The sequence below is a fragment of the Mustela erminea genome, chromosome 9 (assembly GCF_009829155.1).
Source record: "Mustela erminea isolate mMusErm1 chromosome 9, mMusErm1.Pri, whole genome shotgun sequence".
In the NCBI taxonomy this organism is placed as follows: domain Eukaryota; kingdom Metazoa; phylum Chordata; class Mammalia; order Carnivora; family Mustelidae; genus Mustela; species Mustela erminea.
The window spans coordinates 85308462-85328333 of NC_045622.1; the positions used below are offsets into that span (position 1 = coordinate 85308462).

Below are 19872 nucleotides of genomic sequence, written 5' to 3' on the forward strand. Positions count from 1 at the left end.
TAACCTGGACGAACCTGGGAGACATTATGCAGAGTGAAATAAGCCAGTTGCAAAGAGACAAATACTGTAGGATTCCACTCGTAAGAGGTGTTCAATTTTGTCAAATTAATAGAGACACAAAGTAATAGAGACACAAAGGTGGCTTTCGGGGGCTGGGAGAGGAAGCAATGGAGAGTTGTTTAATAGGTACAGAGTTTCAGTTTGGGAAGATGAAAAGTTCTGGAGATGGATGGGGACGATGGTGGCACAACCCCGTCATTGTGTATAGTGCCACTGAGCTGTGTACTTAAAACGGTTAACGGGATGAAATTTATGTGTATTTTGCCACAATTTTTTTTTAAGTTACAATTTACCTGATTGAGTGTATATGTGTAGAGGTATCTATACTGCAAATTCTGTGGGCTTCCTTGGGATCCAGTGAGACTTAAGTTTTGTTGAAAAGCAAAAAATAGAATGTTCACGCTAGAGATAATGGTTGAAAAGTTATTTTAGTTATGATTTTCGCAGATGGCAGTACGGAGAGGTCTTTTGAATTGTTCAGAAAGAAGCACCTTTCTTTTTGGCTCCCTGGGAAAGAGAGGCATGAGTACTTGTGGCTCAACCACTTTCCCAAAATACTTCCAGAGAGGAGAGAAAGAGTTGACCGGAAGTGTTGACTCAGTGTATCCTAAATCATGGGACTATAGGCTCTGTGGTAGAGAATTAAATAGAAACTTCCACTTATGGGGAGAAGTGGGAAAGAATGTGAAGAAGCTATTCTTGACAGTCGTCTTAAAATAGCAGTTAAAAGGAAAGTTGCAGGGGTATTTATGTCTGATGTGTAAAGTTTTGGGAAAGACAGGATTTCAGTCAGCTCCCTATGGGAAGAGGGGGCACACTCAGATGAAGGTAATTTGACAAAAGTCTAATAAAAGGGACCCTGTGCAGAAGTGTGGGCAGGCTCTAGGGAAACCACGGGGTGAGTGCAGTACCAGAGGCTGTAAGTGTTGGGGCCTGACAAGGTGAGGAGAGGGAGCAGTTATAGGAAGCCAGAGGCCAGAGTTCCCCTACAGGAGCCATGCTGTGGGGAGGGAGTCCCCGACCCTGGTTCTCAGACCTCACTCTCCTCCCTCTGTCCCATATCTGCCCGAGCTCCTTTTAGCTGAAGCCCGAGGGAAAGGAGCCCACTGAGGTGGTCCATAAGGGTCTGTCTCTGGGGGTCTGGAACAGAACACAGGTGGGAGGGTGGTGGGCGAATCTGGAAGGGGGAGGTGCAGACACCAGGATAAAAGCCCACACTGTCTCACCCAATCAAATGACTTCCTACTGCATCTGTTTTTCGAATCTCATCTGTGGGATATTTTTGTCCATACATTGACCCAGAAAACAGCATTTTCCTGTAACTGAAAAACTGACTTCGACAGAATTCGAGAAGAAAACCACACCATCTCGTAGTAATATTTACATATTCTATATTGAATTTAATAGGTCGCAGGAAATGTAATCACTCTTTAAAGAGGCTATTTTATATTTCTGAATTCCTTTTGGAATCAGGTTTTAATCACTCTGTCTGTTCCCTAAGCTGGTGATCAGCTGTGTAGGAACTTAAAGATTTCCCCCAGAATCTAACTCAGGCTTTCTCTGAGCAGTTGAGCCCTCTTAGATGTAACATTTCTATGCTCTATTTTGTATTTTCAGAACCATAAAAGTAACCTGAGGCTCTGTAGCCCCTGGAAAAGATACACACACCCGTTAAAACCTGAAGTCAGACTGCCTGGTTTCGAATCCTGGCTACATCACTTATTATCTGTGTGATTGGGGGCAAGTCTCTTGATCATTCTGGGCCTCAGTTTCCTCCTCTGTAAAATGGAGTCCTAACTGGATACCCCTCACAGGGCTGTGGTGAGCCTTGAATGAGACCACGAGCCCGAGGCCCGGCATGCAGAGAGTAACCATAAATGAGGAGTGTTGTTATTCTTGTCTCTTCCTTGCTCTTTTGCCCCTCCCTTTCATTTCCCCCCCTCAACTTCTGCCTAAACTTCTCCCACAGCCTCCATGAAACAGACCCTCATCTTATGGGGCGTGTCTCCCTCCCCTTCCCTCCTGTGTCCATTCAGATGGTGAGCACATCCAACGCCTCCCAGACGGTCACTTTGGTGTATGTGGTCGGCAATCGGAGCTCCTTCCTCAACGGCACGGTCGCCAGCAGCCTCCTCCGCCAGCTCTCGGCTGAGCTGGTTGGGTTCTACCTCACCTACCCGCCGCTCACCATTGCCGAACGTGAGTATGCCCACACCACACGGGGACGCTGCCTTTCCCCTGAGACCCCAGGGTCCTTTCTCCGTTTAACAAACATCTATTGCGCATACTAACTCTTTTATCATAAAATAACTGGAATTGGTGATAAACCAGGATTGAATTGATGACAAGTTTATTGCACATTGAAAGTAAACCCTCGCTAGGCGCCTTTAGCTTTTGTATATCTTCCATCATCGAATCCTCACAGAGCACCCTGTAAGGGGGTACAAAGTGACCCCACTTCGCAAAGGGAAAACTGAAGTTCCAAGAGGTTCACGAAATGCTTACTCTCATGTAGCTAATGAGACATGGAACGTGGGGTTTGGACCAAGCTGCTCGCCTTTGAACTGACAGTAACTGCCCCATAGGGCATCTGTCCCTGTGGCAATCTGGGTTGCGATGGTTTCCCCCACTTCTGCCATCAGCAAATGTTGCCCGGCCTTCAGCCCTTGCGCTGGCTATAGGTATCACAACACAGCTCATTTGCAATCAGCATCGTGACTTCGCTGCATGAATTCTTCATAGTCAGTCCCCTGGCCTGTCTTCCTCTGACGCTTCAGTTGCATAACCCTCATTACCGTGCAGCAGGCACAGACTCCAAAGACAACATGGCCTACATTATGTACCCAAACACTTACTTGGTAGCCAAAGGAAGTCAAGATTGGTGCTGTTAAATTCAATTGTTGATACATTTCTCAAGGTCACTGGTTACGGTTTGGTGTTTTTTATAAACACATATTAGCAAGATTGCTTCTATTTCCTTCTGTGGTTACATTTGATACTGTGACTAAATAAAAGGGTGTGTGTGGATGTACCTAGCACAGAGTAGCCACTAAGAAATTTGTTTTGAATGTTTAATGGCAGGCTTTTGTGAATTTCCATATAGTAAGGAAAGATGAGTCTGGATTTTAGGGAAAGGTGATCTCAGGAAAGATGGCATTCATTATGTCACATGGCAGCCATGAAGAATTTCTTTTCTTTCCTCTTGACATTCTGATAATTACAACTAAAATTTATTGAGCACTTACTAGGTGGCAGGCACTGCACTAAGCCCTTTCCATGAATTAACTCTTATGGTCACCATACCTGCAAAAATATGGGACTTTTTGTCACAAATATTTGGCTAATAATCCACTTAGTCCTTAACACTGGAAAAATCCATTCAAGAGATGATCATTCCTAAAAACATTAGTGATGGTTGGGAAATTTTCACAAAGAAAGCCAGAATTACTTCTAGCTGTGAGTCTTGATAATGAAGACATTCCATTTGAGGAGCTTTTGATGGAAAAAAAGAGAACAGAAATCCACAAACCCTAGAAAACTCTTCATCTGAAAGTTAGCCCTTTACTGAGTATTTTACTTTTCAAAACAGTAAGATAGTGTTGGCCTGCATGTCCTGGAGTTCCCTGAGAATGTTAAAGCCAAATTTAGCTGTTTGATATTTTGTCACCTATGTCCATCTTCCTTAATAATATTTGCATATAAAACCTGTGAAACTAACTTGGTGTGTTTCTTCTTCATTTTAGCGCTGGAATATCCTAACCTTGATATATCAGAAACAACCAGAGACTATTGGGTAATTACAGGTAATCTCTTATTTTACTCTCCTTTCCCCCTATCAGGTTGGTTTGTTTTGTTTTGTTTTTTAAACTGCATGTCAGAAGAAGACACCAAAATTTTAAAAATTGTAATTATTATAGTTATAATAATTAAAACTGCATGCTATTCAGTGATAGGATCAACAGCTTTTCTTTGGTCCTGTTTTATGTCAGGGAATTACTTCCATAGAGCCAGAAGTGGGTAAATAAGGCTAAGAAAAGATATCACTGAAGGTGAATCTTATTAGATAAACATTCGAAACAGCAACCTATAAAGCCCACTGGCATCCTCTTTGCAAAATGTAGACCAATCGGAAGGTATGGCGGTAACCTGTGGATGTCTGGGGTATGTCCATGGAAATGGTTGTTTACTTAAAGATGGTAGGCCTTTCCACACTGCCCTACAAAACCCCAGTGAAAGGTAGAGGAATGCCGGGCATGCACTTCTCTCTTTCCCCCGCACACGCCCCACACCTACACTAGTCCTGGTGGAGCCCAGGCGTGTCCTGACAGTGAGGGCGGATGGAAATAGAGGGTGTTTGGGTGACATTTTCTTTTTCTCCTTGACATTTGCCAGCTGAGCTTTACGAAACAGCAAAAAAAAAAGTTCTTGTTTGTGTTTTTCCAAAGCCAGACAGTTGCTCTCAAAATCTTACAGAAACAAGCGTTGGGAGCAGAGAAGACAGATGTTTGTGGGGGAAGTGACCAGCCCAGCTGTCCATGGCAGTGGAGGGTGGAGGGGAGGGTATTAGCTTGGTGGGGCTGCCGTAACAAAGTACCACAGACTTTTGGGGCTTCAGAAGCAGGAATTTATTTTCTCATCATTCTGGAGGCTGGAAGTCTGACAGCAAAGCATCAGCAGGCGTGGTTTCTTCTGAAGCCTCTCTCCTTGGCTTGTAGATGGCCGTCTTTCCTCTATGTCTTCCCTCTGTGTGCGTCTGTGTCCTAACCTCCTCTTCTAGTAAGGACACCTGGTATACTGGATTAGGACCCACCCGTAGGAGCTTATTTTACCCTATTCACCTCTTTTAGGGCTTTGTCTCCAAATACAGTCCCATACTGTGGTATGCAGGGTTAGGACTTGAATCTATGCGCTGTGGGAGGACACAATTGAACCCATAACAAAGAGGGAAGAAGATCCTACAAGTCATGGAGGGTGTCCCTGGAAACCTCACTCCCATCAACCCTGCCCCATCCCCTCTCTCACGTGCTGTCCCAAACAGCAATAGCTAGGGTACTGCCTAGATTCCTACCAAAGGAGCCCACCCACTGCTCAGGGAGGCCTGCTCAAGACCGCTCTGAACCTGCAGAAAATTGCATTTCTTTTTCCCCCACAGAACTATGGCTATGCAGAGATTATTTTACCTGCTAAGAAGGGAAACTAAAGAAATGTGTTTTAAAAGGAAAAAAGGGGCACCTGGGTGGCCCAGTCAGTTAAGTGTCCTTCTGACTCTTGGTTTTGGCTCAGGTCATGATCTCAAGGTCCTGAAATCAAGCCCTGCATTGGGCTCGGACCTGGGCATTGAGTCAGCTTGAGATTCTCTCTCTCTCTCTCTCCCTCTTCTCCTCTGACCCCTCCCCCAGCCCCCTGATGCTCTCAAAAGAAAGAAAGAAAAGAAAAAAAAAGAAAGAAGGAAAAGAAAGGAAAGAAGGAAACGAAAGAAAGGAAAAACCCAGAGTTTATGCCCAAGAGGGAGATGCAGTTTTGAAACAGCAGGTTATATAACACTTCCAAAATCATGTTTCCTCCACCAGGAACACTGCTTTTTAACTTTGCAGATGTCTCTGCTTCTGTGAACTGTGAGGTTTCCATTAAATGGCAACACACCTGCCCTTAAACACAGGCTGTCCTTGACAATCTCCCTGTGTACCTGGGTCTCGTCCTGCCTCTGTTTTAATGACATAACCTTCACGAAGTCATCCTGGGACATCACCTTTGCCCACCTGCCAATGTGGTGCTGGTGATCAGAGTGAACAGTGGCCCCTGCCACCATGTTTGGGGCTAGTTGTGTCAGTGCCGGCAGAAGGGGCTAGAAGCAGTCTCAGCATGACCCTCCTTCCTTCCCCTGGGCTCAGGACCCACTTGCTACACTCATGGCAGCCACCTCTGGCCTTTGACCATCATTTACAGAACGGGTAGGAGATTAGGACCTGAGATGAAGATAGTCTTGTTCATCCAGCTGTGCGGCACAGCTCCTTGAATCCGCTCTACCCTTGGCTCCCAGAAGTCCCAGACATGGGCACTCTGTCTTCTGCTCATTGCCGACAGCTCAGCGGATGGGGAGCAACTGTCCTTGCTGTTGTTGGTATTATGAAATGACGTGTTTCCACCTGCTTTCCCACTAAACTGATATTAAATGTGTTTTGAGGAGCCTGGGTGACTCAGTCGGGTCAGCATCCAACTCTTGGTTTTGGCTCAGGTCATGATCTCAGGGTCCTAAGATCAAGTCCCCCATCGAGCTCCGTGCTCAGCATGGAATCTGCTTGGGATTCTCTACCTCTCTCTCTGCCCCTTCCCATGCTCATGTGCATGCTCTCTCTCTCTCTCTCTAAAACAAATAAAATCTTTTAAAAATATATATGTTTTTGCCCTCTGTACACTTCTCCCCCTTCGGAGCATGGGTCCCTCACTGGTGGAAAAGCAGTGGCTTAGTTAGGGCACTTCCTACGGCTCCCTCTGCTGTGCATGGGTCTTGTGGTCAGGGCTGTATGGAAGAGGCAGGATAGTGACACAGACTTAATGCTGCTGCCTCACAGAGGTCAGAGCTCATCTTAGGCTTGTCCACTGGTCTTTAGTGCACCAACAGACTCAGAATATCCCAGACCCAGCAGTCTTGGGATTTCTTCCAGTCTCAGCCCTGCTGCGGCTAACCTAGTGTGTCCTTGAGCAGGTCACTCAGGCTCTCTGGGTGTCACGCTGTCCCCTGTGAGTGAGAATATAGGAGCTGAGCATTCTGGTTCTTTTCACTCTGAATGTGTGGGATTCAATGACACATAAAACAATTCAGCTTCAATATAGGCAGCTGAACCAGGCCGTGCCGACTGTTGGAATTTTAGAGCCCAGTGCAGTCGTCAATAAAGAAGGACTAACAGACCAGTGATGTAACAGCCCCTGAATCTTCTGGAGAGCTCCCATGTTCACAGTTGGGGACTTGCCCGCCTCCTGTAAGGCCGAGTCAGTGGTGGCTAAGTGTGGGTGCCCAGGGCCTCCAGCTGATGTACTGAAGCGTGTTGTCTTCCTGGGCACCTGGGCCAGCATCCAAACTCCCCTCCTGCTTCTGGGCCACTCTGAGACACACACACACCCCCTTTTGAAACCCTTCTAGGTGGGCAGAGAGGGCTGGGAGCCTGAGGCCTGCTGAACTTCTCAGGGGAAAGGAAAGAAGCCACCATCAGGGAACATAGTTTTTCTTCCTCTGGGAAAAAAAGTGTCTAACCAAGAAGGGGCACATTTGAGCAAACAGCAACAGCTAACATTTACGGGCATCATCTCAAGTGCTTTGTAGCTCTCTGCTCAAAGCATTGTTTCTAAGTATCTGTTCTCCTTAATGACACAATCAAGAATAGATATGATCCCTGTGTTTTCAGGTGATGAACCAGGGTCCAGAGGAACTAAATGACTTGCCTGAGGGTACTCAGCAAGGGGGGAGCCAGGACGCAAAACCAGACCCCTGGCTCCAACCCTTAGTTCTTCTCCAGCTGCCTCCTAAGGAGGACAGGTTCTCCTTGCAAACAGCGGTGAGGCACATGGGAACTGTCCAGCTGTAGGTTCCGTATAACTCTGTGGGAGGTTCCCATGGCCTCCTGCACCTTCCTGAAGGCTATGGTTTGGTTTGGGTTTTGTTTTCCCTCAATTTAAAAAATTGGGGTAAAATACACATCACATGCAATTTACTGTTTTAACCACGTATAAGTGTACGGTTCAGTGGTATTAAGTACATTCACAGTGCCGGGTAGCCATCACCACTTCCTATTTCCAGAACTTTTTCATCACCTGGGGTCTTTGTCCCTTTCTTTGATGTCTGCCCTTGAGTCGTCTCTGGGATTCCCTTAGAGTAACCCGTGATGATGCACTTTGACTGTCCTGTGTCCCCACTCTTGCTCTGGTCTGATAGTCAGGAGATGCCAACTTAGAAGTCGTCCCTTCGGGTGCATCTGGGTGGCTCAGTTGGTTAAGCATCTGACTCGTGATCTTAGCTCAGCTATTGATCTAAGGGTTGTGAGTTCAAGCCCTGCTTGGGGGGCTCCACGCTGGGTGTGGAGCTGATTTTTTTTTTTTTAAGACTTTATTTATTTGTCAGAAAGAGAGAAAGAGAGCACAAGCAGACAGAGTGGCAGGCAAGGCAGAGAGAGAAGCAGGCTCTGCGATGAGCAAGGAGCCCGATGTGGGACTCGATCCCAGGACCCTGGGATCATGACCCAAGCCAAAGGCAGCGGCCCAACCAACTGAGCTACCCAGGCGTCCCTGGAGCTGATTTTAAAAAGAAAAAAAAAAAGAGTAATCTTTCAGCAGTGGTTCTCTAATTTTACTAGAGGCATATCTTTGACGCTGCAGGAACATGGCTCTCCTCTCTGGGGCCAGGAGGTAAGCTGGCCCTCCCCAGCCTGACAGCTGTGTCAGAGGGATTCTGAGGGGCCTCTCCAGGACCAGCCACAGAGCGGACGGTGCCGACCTGTCTTCTCTCTGTTTGCAGGAATTCTGCTGACAGACGAGCTGGGAGTCCCTCACAAGGGCCCTAGAAAGAGAGCTGCTTTATGCCCTCCATGGGGATTATTGGGCAATTGTGACTCTGAAGAAGTAATTTCGGAGACTCAGCTGTGGGTTTTACTTTTCTCTTGATCAGTTGCAGCGTCATCTTCTGGATCGCGGTGCTGCCCGGTGCTTGTTCTGGGCCTGCTCAGAACGTGTTAACGATGACAACTTGTGCTTTCTGTTCAGGCTATTTCCATATCCCTGTAGATGGGTGGTATGAATGGCCCTTGGCTGGACTGTGGTAGAATAAATTCTGTTAATGAAAAACCTTTTATTATATCCCCAGCCTGTTGTAAGTTATCTCCTTAAAAAGATAAGAATTTTTTTTTTTTTTTTAGCATTCTAGACTTCAGGGCTGACTGTGTTTGGAGACAATGTCTGTGTGTTTGGGGTGCCCTGCATTTCCCAAGGGACTTGGAGGAAGGACTGGGCTTTGGGGGTAGACGGCAAAAGGAAATCGTTCCTATAGGAAGTGACCTTTCAGTCCTGGGATGTTCCTGGTGTTCATGGGGGTCTCCTCCAGGCATCCAGGAGCTGTTGCCTGGAGGCCCATCATTAACCCTTACCTTCCCAGAGAGCTCAGGGTATAGAGGAAACCCAGCCATGCAGGAGGGCTGGAAAGAGGAGTTTCATGTACTATCTGTGCACCAGGCATTGTGCTAAGCTGCTTTATACCTGAGAGGCTGTGGGTCACTTTTAGGGTGCATCCCCAAAGGACCCCCTAGAGGAGGGGGAGATGAGAACATGGAACAGGGTGGTTTGTCGAGGTGTGAGGAACTGAGCTGCAGGCTGGAGCCCTGATGCCTCGCAAAGCTCCTGATGAAGTGAGGGTAGCCCTGAGCCAGGCCTTCTGAGTGGGAACCAGGGAAAGTTGAGATTAGTCATACCACCGGCTAGGCTGTATTCCCATATGATCTAACAACACAGAACATCTTAAATAAGGTGTGGGTTCAGTACAACAGCATTAGGCGTGTCACAGCTCATGGAGGAGAGAGCCTGGGTTTTGCAGTTACATAAGTGTGGGTTTGAAGCCTGATGGCGCCGGTCACTAGCTGCATGGTCTTTGACAAACCCCATAACCTTCCAGCATCTATAACACGAAGACAGTGATTCCTGCCTCCTGGGGCTGTCGTGAGGGTGAAACTGGGTAAGGATGGCCAAGCCCAACTCGAGATAGGGCCCATGGCCCTGCCTGGCTGGTGCAGGCCCAGGGCTGGCCGCGGTTTCTGCATCAGCACAGACTCTGTCCTCTGAGCTGCCCCTCTGCCTTCTGCTTCCACAGTGCTCCAGGGCGTGGACAATTCGCTGGTGGGCCTGCACAACCAGAGCTTTGCCCGGGTCATGGAGCAGCGCCTGGCCCAGCTCTTCATGATGTCCCAGCAACAAGGCCGGCGGTTCAAACGGGCCACCACCCTGGGAAGCTACACCGTACAGGTGGGTGTGGCCAGAGCCACTGGGCTCTTTTAATGGACATGCGGGAGCGTCCTGGGGCCAAGTAAACCATGCTGTGTGCAGAGGAGCAGGTCATCAACACAGCCCTTAGGTCTGGGGGATTCATGGTCACGACCATCAGAATTGGCAGTGGGAGGGTGAGAGTGAGTTACATTCCCCTGAATGTCTCCCTCCTAGACTATAAGGTTTCAAAACAAATTCTGTACATGGGCACATATTTATTAAACAAAAGTTACTGGGAAACAAGCACTGCTCCCCAACCTGTTCGGGAGACTGGACGGAATCCCAGACCTCGGGGCCATCCACTCCTGTGGGTGGCAGACACACAAACCAATTTTCCAGGGGCAGGATTCTGTGATCCTTAATTAGTCAGTTTCAACCAACAGAGCCCTCCACGTTCCTAACGGACAGGGGACCACGCAGGGACTTAGGCAAGGGAGCCGTAGCCCAGGCACTACTGCCCGAATCCCCATCCCATCTCTACCGAATGCCAGCAGCCTTCCATACCACCGCTGCCCCTTTATCGAAGGGCCACTCTTGAGATCCGGAAGTCGGAAGTGGCTGGAAGTGCCTGGGAATTCATGAGCGGCGAGGGTGTAAATACGACAGACAGCCCTCTTGCTTCCTGGCTAGGGGAATTCCGAAATGTGCGTGTTCAGTGTCTGCCAGAGCCTTCCCATGGAGTTAAGCGTTAGCTACCCGCTGTGGTAACTGGATTAATAAAGTAGTTCCCTGCCACCCCCCCATCACCTCCTGTCAGTCCGTGCCTCGCACCTCCCAGCTAATCTGTAAGCACTCGACTCCGAGTCTGCTTCAGAGGGAGCGGTCAGACTCCATGGCCATCCCAAGGTAGGAGCGCCAAGCTTCTTTAGATTCTGGATTCAGTTCAAGCCAGAGTGGAAGCATCTCTAGCCATGTTCTAGCCGATCCTCGTATCTTGAATACCACTAATTTCACCTAAGCGGAGAATGGATGGCTAATGTTTGTTATGCTAATTAGCAAAGCTCCTGGAGCAAGGGGTCAGAGTCCAGAAACCGGGCTGGTGGCTGTGTGGGTTTCCTAATTGGTATCTAGCCTTCTGCCTCTGGAGTGTGAACTGGTGATTGGTGATTGCCCCACGGAGGGTGTAACTTAACCCAGACATACATACATATCACCCCGTCTAAGAGGAAGCGTTTTAAAGGAAATTACAGCCATTACTCCAGTCTGTCTGCAGATCATGTCCCCAGGCAATTTTGAAAGTACAAAGAACTCATTTTCTGGAACACACTTCCCTGCCTGAGTCTAGCATCATGCCCCGGAGGGAGACTCTGGGTCCTCCATTCACAGCTGGTGAATCTGGCCCCCTGTCCTATTACTTGTTGCTTTCTGTCAGAGTCTTTGCAGTCTGTGACAGCCTGGGGCCAGGTAAAGCCAGGGTTAAGTTCTTGTGCCAGGTTATGATTTACCCTCTGTGGGGTCCATGTGAACCCTGTAATTCACGCTTCTCCAAATAACAGAAAGGAAACCTTTGGGACTCAGACAGCGAAATGGGATTTGCCTCAGCTGAAGGGAGAGAAAGAACAACCCTGTCATCCTGGTGTTATTTGTAAACCTAAGAAACATAACACATTCTACATGTCAACAAGAGACCAGCGAGGTAGTCTTTTCTCATTTCTTCTGAGTAATCGATGTGTGTGGCCCCATAGCTGCCCAGAAAGTCTGAGTGAAGTAAGGAGGGATTTATTTCTGCAAATCCCTAGTTTACAGAGGCCGTTAGATGACCTTCTCACATGGCTCTTGGAGAAATCTTGGTAAGAAGAATTTGCTATGAAATTGAAATTGACATTGAGTGAAGTTATTAAATACTTGAATGCCCATTTACCTTCTACCTTTCTGTACAAACACTGACCTTCCCTCCCCTCCCAGAAGGGACAGGAATGGCATGCCTGAATTTCCCAAATAAAACTCACTCTGCGTAGCTTTACATCATCCTTCCGCCCAGAGGCCTTTTTGTTGGGCTCAGATAATTTTAAAAGATGAGCCACTTTCATGAATATGGAAATGTATATGTCTAGAAAGTAAACATATTTCTCTAGTGAACATATCTGAAAAATTGAGTCTGAAGAAGAAATACATAGGACCAGTAAACATTTTTTTTAAATGTTTAACTCCATTTGTCATCAAAGTAATGCAGATTTTAACCACAAGTTACCATTTTCACCTGTCAAAGATTTCTAATGGTACTATCCAGTGTTGGTGAGGTTGCAATGAAATGGGCACTTTCAAGCACAGTAAATGGATATGACATCTGTGGAGGGCAAGTGAGCAATTTAGACGAGAGCCTCCTAGATGGTCATGAACTTACTCCTGTAAGTTCATTCTGAGGAGATAGATGTGAACACAGAGATGAGAGAGTAGAACAGTGTTTCTCAGACAGTGTCCAGAAAAATGGTCCTATAAGGTGTCCTGGGGCAAAGGGGCTCTGTGGGCCCATCAATCTGGGCCAGGGTTCATCCTGTAGCCCCTTCTTGAAGATTCCCAAGGCCTACTGGCATGCCAAAAACTCTAGAAAGACCTGCAGTAAAGAAATCCTTTAATTTTGTTCAGTGCACTGGTTTGTAAATTCAAGTGCCAATAAGAACCTTATTTTTAGGGGCACCTGGGTGGCTCAGTGGGTTAAGCGGCTGCCTTCGGCTCAGGTCATGATCTCAGGGTCCTGGGATCGAGTCCCGCGTCGGGCTCTCTGCTCAGCAGGGAGACTGCTTCCCTCTCTCTCTCTCTCTGCCTGCCTCTCTGCCTACTTGTGATCTCTCTCTGTCAAATAAATAAATAAAATCTTTAAAAAAAAAAAAAAGAACCTTATTTTTAGTAATGCCTCTACTTCTCCAACATTTTATTATGAACATTTTTAAACACACAAAAGAGAAAAAATTATAGAACGAACACCAATAAAGTCACCATCTAGGTTCTACAATTAATAGCGTGACTACATTACCTTTTAAGGTAACATATTATTTCCACACCATAGATCAGTTTGGACTGATCTAGAACTTCATATACATAAGTAAATTCCCTTTCGTGTGAAGCTTTTTTGACTCCAATGGAGTGTTTTTTAGGTTCATGATGTTGTGTTATTCATGAGTTTATTCCTTTTCATCACTGAGTAACCTCCCATTGTTTGAATATACTGCAGTTTGCTTACCCATTTTTCTGCTGAGAGACCTCTAGACCTCTTCTAGTTTCCTGCTATTATAAACAAAGCTGCTATACACATTCTTCTACAAGTCTTTCTATGGCCATAGATTTTCATTTCTCTTAAGTGTGTAGGAGTATAATTGCTGGTTCCTAGGATTGGTGTATGTTAGCTGACAAACTGCTAGACCTTTTCCCAAAGTTTACCATTTTCACTCCCGCCTACCAGATGTACAGTTCCAGTTGCTCCTCACACTCATCAACACTTGGTGTTGTCGGCCCTTATTTCAGTCATTCTGCTGGGGATAGTGGTATCCTGTTGTTTTACTTTTAATTTCCCCATTAAGCGTTTTGTGTATGCTCCTTCACTATTCAGCTAACCTTCCTTTGTGAAGCGTCTGGTCAGATTTTTTTAAAACCTATTTTTTATTGGGTTGTAGTAGTATCTTTTTTTAATTGTTGTGTATAGCAGACATACACAGGAGTATCAAGTCATGTAGACTTCAAAGAACACTAATAAAAGGAAGCCACAACCCAAAGCATAAGAACATTTCCCTTACCTTACCCCAGAAGACTTTTACGTGTCTTCTCTGATTATACATACTCCTTTCCTTTCTATCAGAGTTGAGTGTGCTTCTGAATTTTAAGTCATGCCTGTATTTTCTGTGAGGTTTAACCATCCATGTGTGTATATCCCTAAATACGACATCCTTTCGTTTTGCCTGTGTTTGAATTTTATACTCTGTGATTTGTTCCTTTTGCTCATTATCAGACTTTTGTATTCACCCATATTGATACAAATAGGCATGGTATTTATACTACTCTATAATATTTCATTGTGTGACTATACCATAGCTTACTAATCCCTTCTACTGTTAGCTGCTTTCAAGTTTTGTTTTTGTTTTTGTTTTTGTTTTTTTGCTGATGTGACAATATTACTATAAACATTTCTGTAGTATTTTTTAACATCCTGTGAAGCTCATAATCTATAATATATACTTTGGAAAATGCTATACCATAATGTTTATCAGTTGTTAATTACAGTAGTGAAAACTTGATAACAAACCATTAAAAAATGTAGTGTTAATTGAGTTTATGAGGTATGCATGTAGTAGAACATTATGTAGATATAAAAACTTATGTTTTATATATTCATAATGATGATCAATTAGCCCCAAGACTGAAAAATGAGTAACAATTTAAGTGTTTGACAAAAAGTGATTTGTTAAATAAGTTTATGAGGTGAGCATTGCGTAACCACTTATGCTTTTGTTGCATTTAAGGTCACATAAGGATGCAAGGAAAAATAGCAATGTGTGATTCTATATAGGGAATAAGATAAATAATTTTGTAAAATAATAAATAAAAGGTTTGTGTGGAAAAAAACAAAGAATAGAGGCAAAGGCTCCAGAATAATGTAATTAGCTTGGGATGGAGGGATTGCAAATTGTTCTTATTTTATTTCACTTCTTGATGCTTTTCTGTGTTTTCAAATTTTCTGTCGTGAATATGTATCACTTGTACAGGGAGAAAAGGCGACAAAGGTTATTTTAGAAAAGGAACTTTAAGTCCTGCTTTTATCTGAGATCTTTTGAATTACAGACATATAAGTTCATTTTTCTTTCCTCCCTGGCAATTGCAGGAGTTTGAAATTAGCAATCTTGTTTGATAATAACCTAACATGCCCTGAATTAATGTGCAGGCCTATTTCCAAATGAGGCCAGAGTTCTCTGGAGGCTGGAAGACATCACCGTTTCAGCGTTTTCTTCTCCAGTCTCAAGCTGTTCTTTCCAGATGTTCATATTTTCAAACCCTTTTTCTCCTCCCTTTCTCTCCCTCCAGCCATAGCAGGGCTTCTTGAGATGCTGGTGATAGGGAGGTACACAGAGGTTGATGTCTAAAATATATGTTGCGGGTCCTGGTAGCCACGGAAGGCTCCGGCAATCGGGAGAGAGCCTGCGGATCGCTCCGGTAATTGCAGGTTGGTTCAGGATGCCCTGTAAACATGGCCTCTCTTTTTCCAAAAGATGGTAAAGATGCAGCGGGTGCCGGGACCCAAGGACCCAGCGGAGCTGACTTACTACACCCTGTACAACGGGAAGCCTTTGCTGGGGACTGCAGCTGCCAAGATCCTGAGCACCATTGACTCCCAAAGGATGGCCTTGACCCTGCATCATGTTGTCCTTCTGCAAGCTGACCGTAAGGGGATAGTCTTCCTGTTCATTACTTGTAACACCATTAAATGTTTCCTGCAAATTACAGTGATGCCCCAAGCTAACATTAACGGACCCGGACCTAAACATATTTGTGTTGGAGAAGATTCTTAAATCAGTCAGCTATTTCCTGTGTTGTTTGAAGCTGTAGGTTTTGGGTGAGGGATATGTTTTGGGTATTAGGATGATGATAATGGTATTGCTTTGCCCCAAGTCCTACCCACTCTTTCTCCTAGATAAATCACGATGGCTGAGATTGTATTGTCTGCTGGGGAATTAAAGATAATTTGGTTCAATAAGCATTCACAGAGTCCTGCATGCACTGTGCTCGGTGCTGCCGGACATACAGAAGGGGGCAAGACCTGGTCGCTATCTTTAAGGAGCAGAGAAGGAGTGAATGCAGATACAAAGGAGCAGAATGCGGGAAAGTGCAGGGAGGAGGCGGAGGGATCCAGGGCTCAGGGGAGGGACAGTCTGCTCTGAGGGGCCACCCAGAAAGAATAAACAGAGAAAGCGCATGAGAAACGGTAGTTGCCCCCTCTGTGGCAGGCACTAGGATTGCTGCCTTACAGAGCTTTCCTCACTTTCCCCTCTCACTGGGACAACCTCCTTCAGCTCCAAATCCCAGGTGTGGAACCGTAGGCTCAGGAAAGTTAGCCGACTGGCTCAACAGCAAGAGAACTGGTCCTTGGTTCGCCAGGATATGAATCTGGATCTATCTGACCTCAAGTGTGTGTTTTCAACTGGGTTACAGGCTAAGATTTCAGCAGCAGGAGAGGAAGGGTATGTATTCCAGAAAGAGGGAGCTCCAGGCGCAAAGGAAGGGAGGTGAGAAGTGCTGGGCGTGCTTGAGGAACAAGGGGTCCGACTCGCCTGCCGAGCAGAAACTTGAGGAAGAGCTGATGAGCTCAGAAAGGGATATTGCTTGGGAGACTGGAGCCTGCGATGGTGGGAGAAGGAGATCGACATAACACGACGGGCTGTGGGGAGCTGCTGGATCTCTGGGCAGGGGACTCGCGTCAGTAGAACCACCTAGTATTTGCAGAGGGTAACCTGCCAGCAGGGTCCGGAATGAGAGGAGCAGGACTAGTGAGGAGGGTCTGTGGTGACCCAGGTGTAGGGGATGCAAACGAGGCCTACACAGAAAGTGACGTGGATGGTGGGGACGAAGGTGAGAGAGCCCCGTGGTGGATGTTTTAGATTTGGCAGCCTGTTGAGCACCGGGCATGGAAGGTTGTCCTCTCCCATGGGTTTCCCAGCTGGTGTCCACACTCCTCAAGAACCTGGATCTTGGCTTGTGGTTTGCCTCTCAAGCTCGTCTCCTGCCTTCATCCGGGTGAGTCCGGCTTCCTTGTTGGTGCGGAGTCACTTGTTGGTCCGCACACCCTCCCAGACACAGCTTTGCCTGAAACGATGGCCACCCTGTGCAATCTCGGCTTCTAAGTGACGTCTTTAACCCAGAGTCTCCTCTTCTGTGCCTCTCTCCTTCCCTCCCTGTGGGTTCCGTCCCCACGTCTGGTCAGGTCGGCAACTTGCTTCTTCGGTTCTGCTGCATCGTCTTTCTGTAAGTTCCCTGGGGTTCCATCCTCAGCTCTTTCTCCCTCTCCAGCTAGAGAACGAACTGTAGAGGACAGAGTGAAAACCATGGCAAGCGCCCAGGAGAGAGGTGAAGGTATCTGAGGTAGAGATCAGAGAAGTGGATGGATTTGGGAGCTTCTGGGGGGACAGAGCTGATGGGGCAAGACAATGGATTGTGTGTGTGGCAGGAGGAGGTCAGGGTCAGAGGAATCAAACATGACTCCCAGATGTTTGCTTGAGTGCTGCTTGTGCTGTCATGTGTTGAGAGGCAGGAGAGAAAGTTTTATTGGAGTTGGAGCAAGAGTGGGGAGATGGAATTGGGAGTTCGATTTGGACACGTTAAAGTTGAGATGTCCGCGCAGACATCCACACAGAGCTCAGGAGCTAGAACCCTGGAGTCATCAACGCAGGTGACAGATAGAGCTAAGGGAGCAGGTGAGATGAACCAGAAGAGGCATGAGTATAGGTGGGGAATCTACAAGAGGGAAGAACTAGAGCCCACAATGAGAAATAGGAGCCAAGGAGGTGGGAAGAAGCCCGGAAGAGCACAAGGTCCAGAAATGAGCAAAGAAAGAAATGTCCCAGAAGGAAGTGGCTACAGTGTCAACTTCTATTCTTGAGAAGCAACGTACTATAAAGACAGAGGTGAACTGGATTGGGTAAAATTGGCAATAGTTGGTGACCTTGGTGGGAGTGGTTTCCTGGCGGATATGGTGCCATTTTCTCTTAATAGTTTTGAAGTTTTGAAATCAGCCAGCAATGTGAACCTGAGATCAACACCTTAAATGGAGAATTGTGGTGTTGAACAAACACCTCGTCCCTCTGAAGGGAGAGTGTTAACATTCTGTGCGTTCTAGTGTCTCTAAATCACTAGGGCCAGGGTGCAGTGCCCTGCGTGCAGTGCCCTGTGATGGAGAATGAGATGCCCCCTTGCCCCTCCCATCACCTCTGAGTGGGCAACAGCAAACGTTACTGAATCGACCATGTTTCTGATGGAGGTTTTCACCTGCTCCACCTGATCTGAAAGGAGGCGCCCTTCAAGGCAGTGATCCAGCCGCTGGAGTGGGGAAGATTCTCCCCACAATGAGGCTGACCCGAGTGGGGACTGGTTTACCTTACCTGGCTGTCAGACATTGCCGCAAAAATGTCACTTTAAGAAAGCAATAGCCTGATCCTTTGGCAAAGGGGATTTGTGTTCATTCAGTCTTTCAACAAATATTTTTGAGAGCCTGCTATGTGCCTGGCACTCTCCCGGCCCTGGAGAGATAGCAGTGAACAAAGCAGACAAAACCCCTGCCCTCCAGAGTTTCCATTCCTGAATGGGCAGATCAAATAAGCAAAATAAGCAAATAAAACGTTAGATGCTCATAAGTGCTTTGGGAAAAAATGAAGCAGGGGAGGCCAGGGGGCTGTCGAGGAGGTAAATGTCGGGGTTTAAAATGGTTGGGGGTTTAAGGAGAAGATCCGTGAGCAACCACCTGGGGCTACCGAGGGACAAGACGGAGGGGGAGGGTTTGAGACCCAGCGCAGATGGGGCTGATGGAGGAGAGTAACATCGTGAGGTCAGGGTGCACGTGAGGGACCACAACTGCTTGAGCCCTAAAGACCACACCCCGAGTGGAATGAGAGCCACGGGAGTGTTTGGGCAGGAGAGAAACATGGACTGAGCGCTCGCCAGCGACTGGGCCCTGGGCCAGACCCTCCCCTGCACGTGTGCGCTCACACACACACACACACACACACACTCTCCATTCCAACTTAGAACTGGCAAACTGTTTATTTCAGAGACATGACTTTTCATAAAACCATCCAACCTCCCTGGGGTTCAGTTTCCTTATCTGCAAACTGAGGGTAAGAATAGCACCTGAGCAAAGAACTTCTCACAGAGCCTCACGCACAGCAGAGGCTCAGAATGTGTCGTTGCCCTTTATTGTCTTTTCTCGCCCCAAGTCCTGGCGAATTATGTAGCCGTTCCTGCCTCTTCGCTTCTGTACATGACTTTGCAGTTTTAGATCACTGTACCAATGAATGCACTGGGTTTGAATGATTTCGGGTGACCTACCTTTACTATCTCTTTGACTGTTAAATGAATTTACTAATATACATATGATAAACGTATTCTCTTTCCATCTAAATAGAGGTGAAAGGATTTTACATACTGCATCAAGAAGGAACATGACACCAAAATGATAAAGCCAAGTAAAAGAAAGACACATGTAAATATTGACTCTTGCTAATGAAATATACATTTAGGGTATCATCTTCTGATATGCTCTGCATTTTTCTTCACCATGATAGAATAGCATACCCAAAAGAGGCATAGGGTTATTTTTCATGGAAACCGTAAGCTTTAAAAAATGTTAATGGTGGGGCACCTGGGTGGCTCAGTGGGTTAAAGCCTTCAGCTCAGGTCACGATCTCAGGGTCCTGGGATCAAGCCCTTCATTGGGCTCCCTGCTTGGCGGGGCGCCTGCTTCTCCCTCTCTCTGCCTGCTTGTGATCTCTGTCTGTCAAATAAATAAATAAAATCTTTAAAAAAAAAATGTTAATGGCATCAAACTCACTCGTAAATACCAAATTACTAAAAGCAGTAGCAATTAAATGTTTGATGTCAACAGAAGCATATCATCTAATGAGCTGTTTTCAGAAGTTAATAATGTGATTAATCACTGATGGATAAAAACTATGGAAAAGAAGTTTTTTTATACTAAAGAATTCCAGATCCTAGTGCTGCTGGGTGAGAGGAAGATCTTAGCTAATGAGGAGCCGTTGAAGTTGGAGAGAAAGACCAGCCGACTCATCCTGTGTCACTTGCCAGTGGGGTCTC

The 19872-nt window shown here is 46.4% G+C and overlaps 1 protein-coding gene across 2 annotated transcripts in view; it reads left to right on the forward strand.

Annotated features, from left to right (window-relative positions):
- Positions 1-19872, forward strand: part of KIAA1549L (KIAA1549 like) — a 251026-nt gene that overhangs the window by 153068 nt on the left and 78086 nt on the right. For both annotated transcript variants that reach the window (XM_032358749.1, XM_032358750.1), the window contains 4 exons: positions 2097-2259; positions 3804-3863; positions 9911-10062; positions 15282-15453. In XM_032358749.1, the coding sequence (XP_032214640.1) occupies positions 2097-2259; positions 3804-3863; positions 9911-10062; positions 15282-15453 (547 nt within the window). The remainder of the gene's footprint in view (positions 1-2096; positions 2260-3803; positions 3864-9910; positions 10063-15281; positions 15454-19872) is intronic.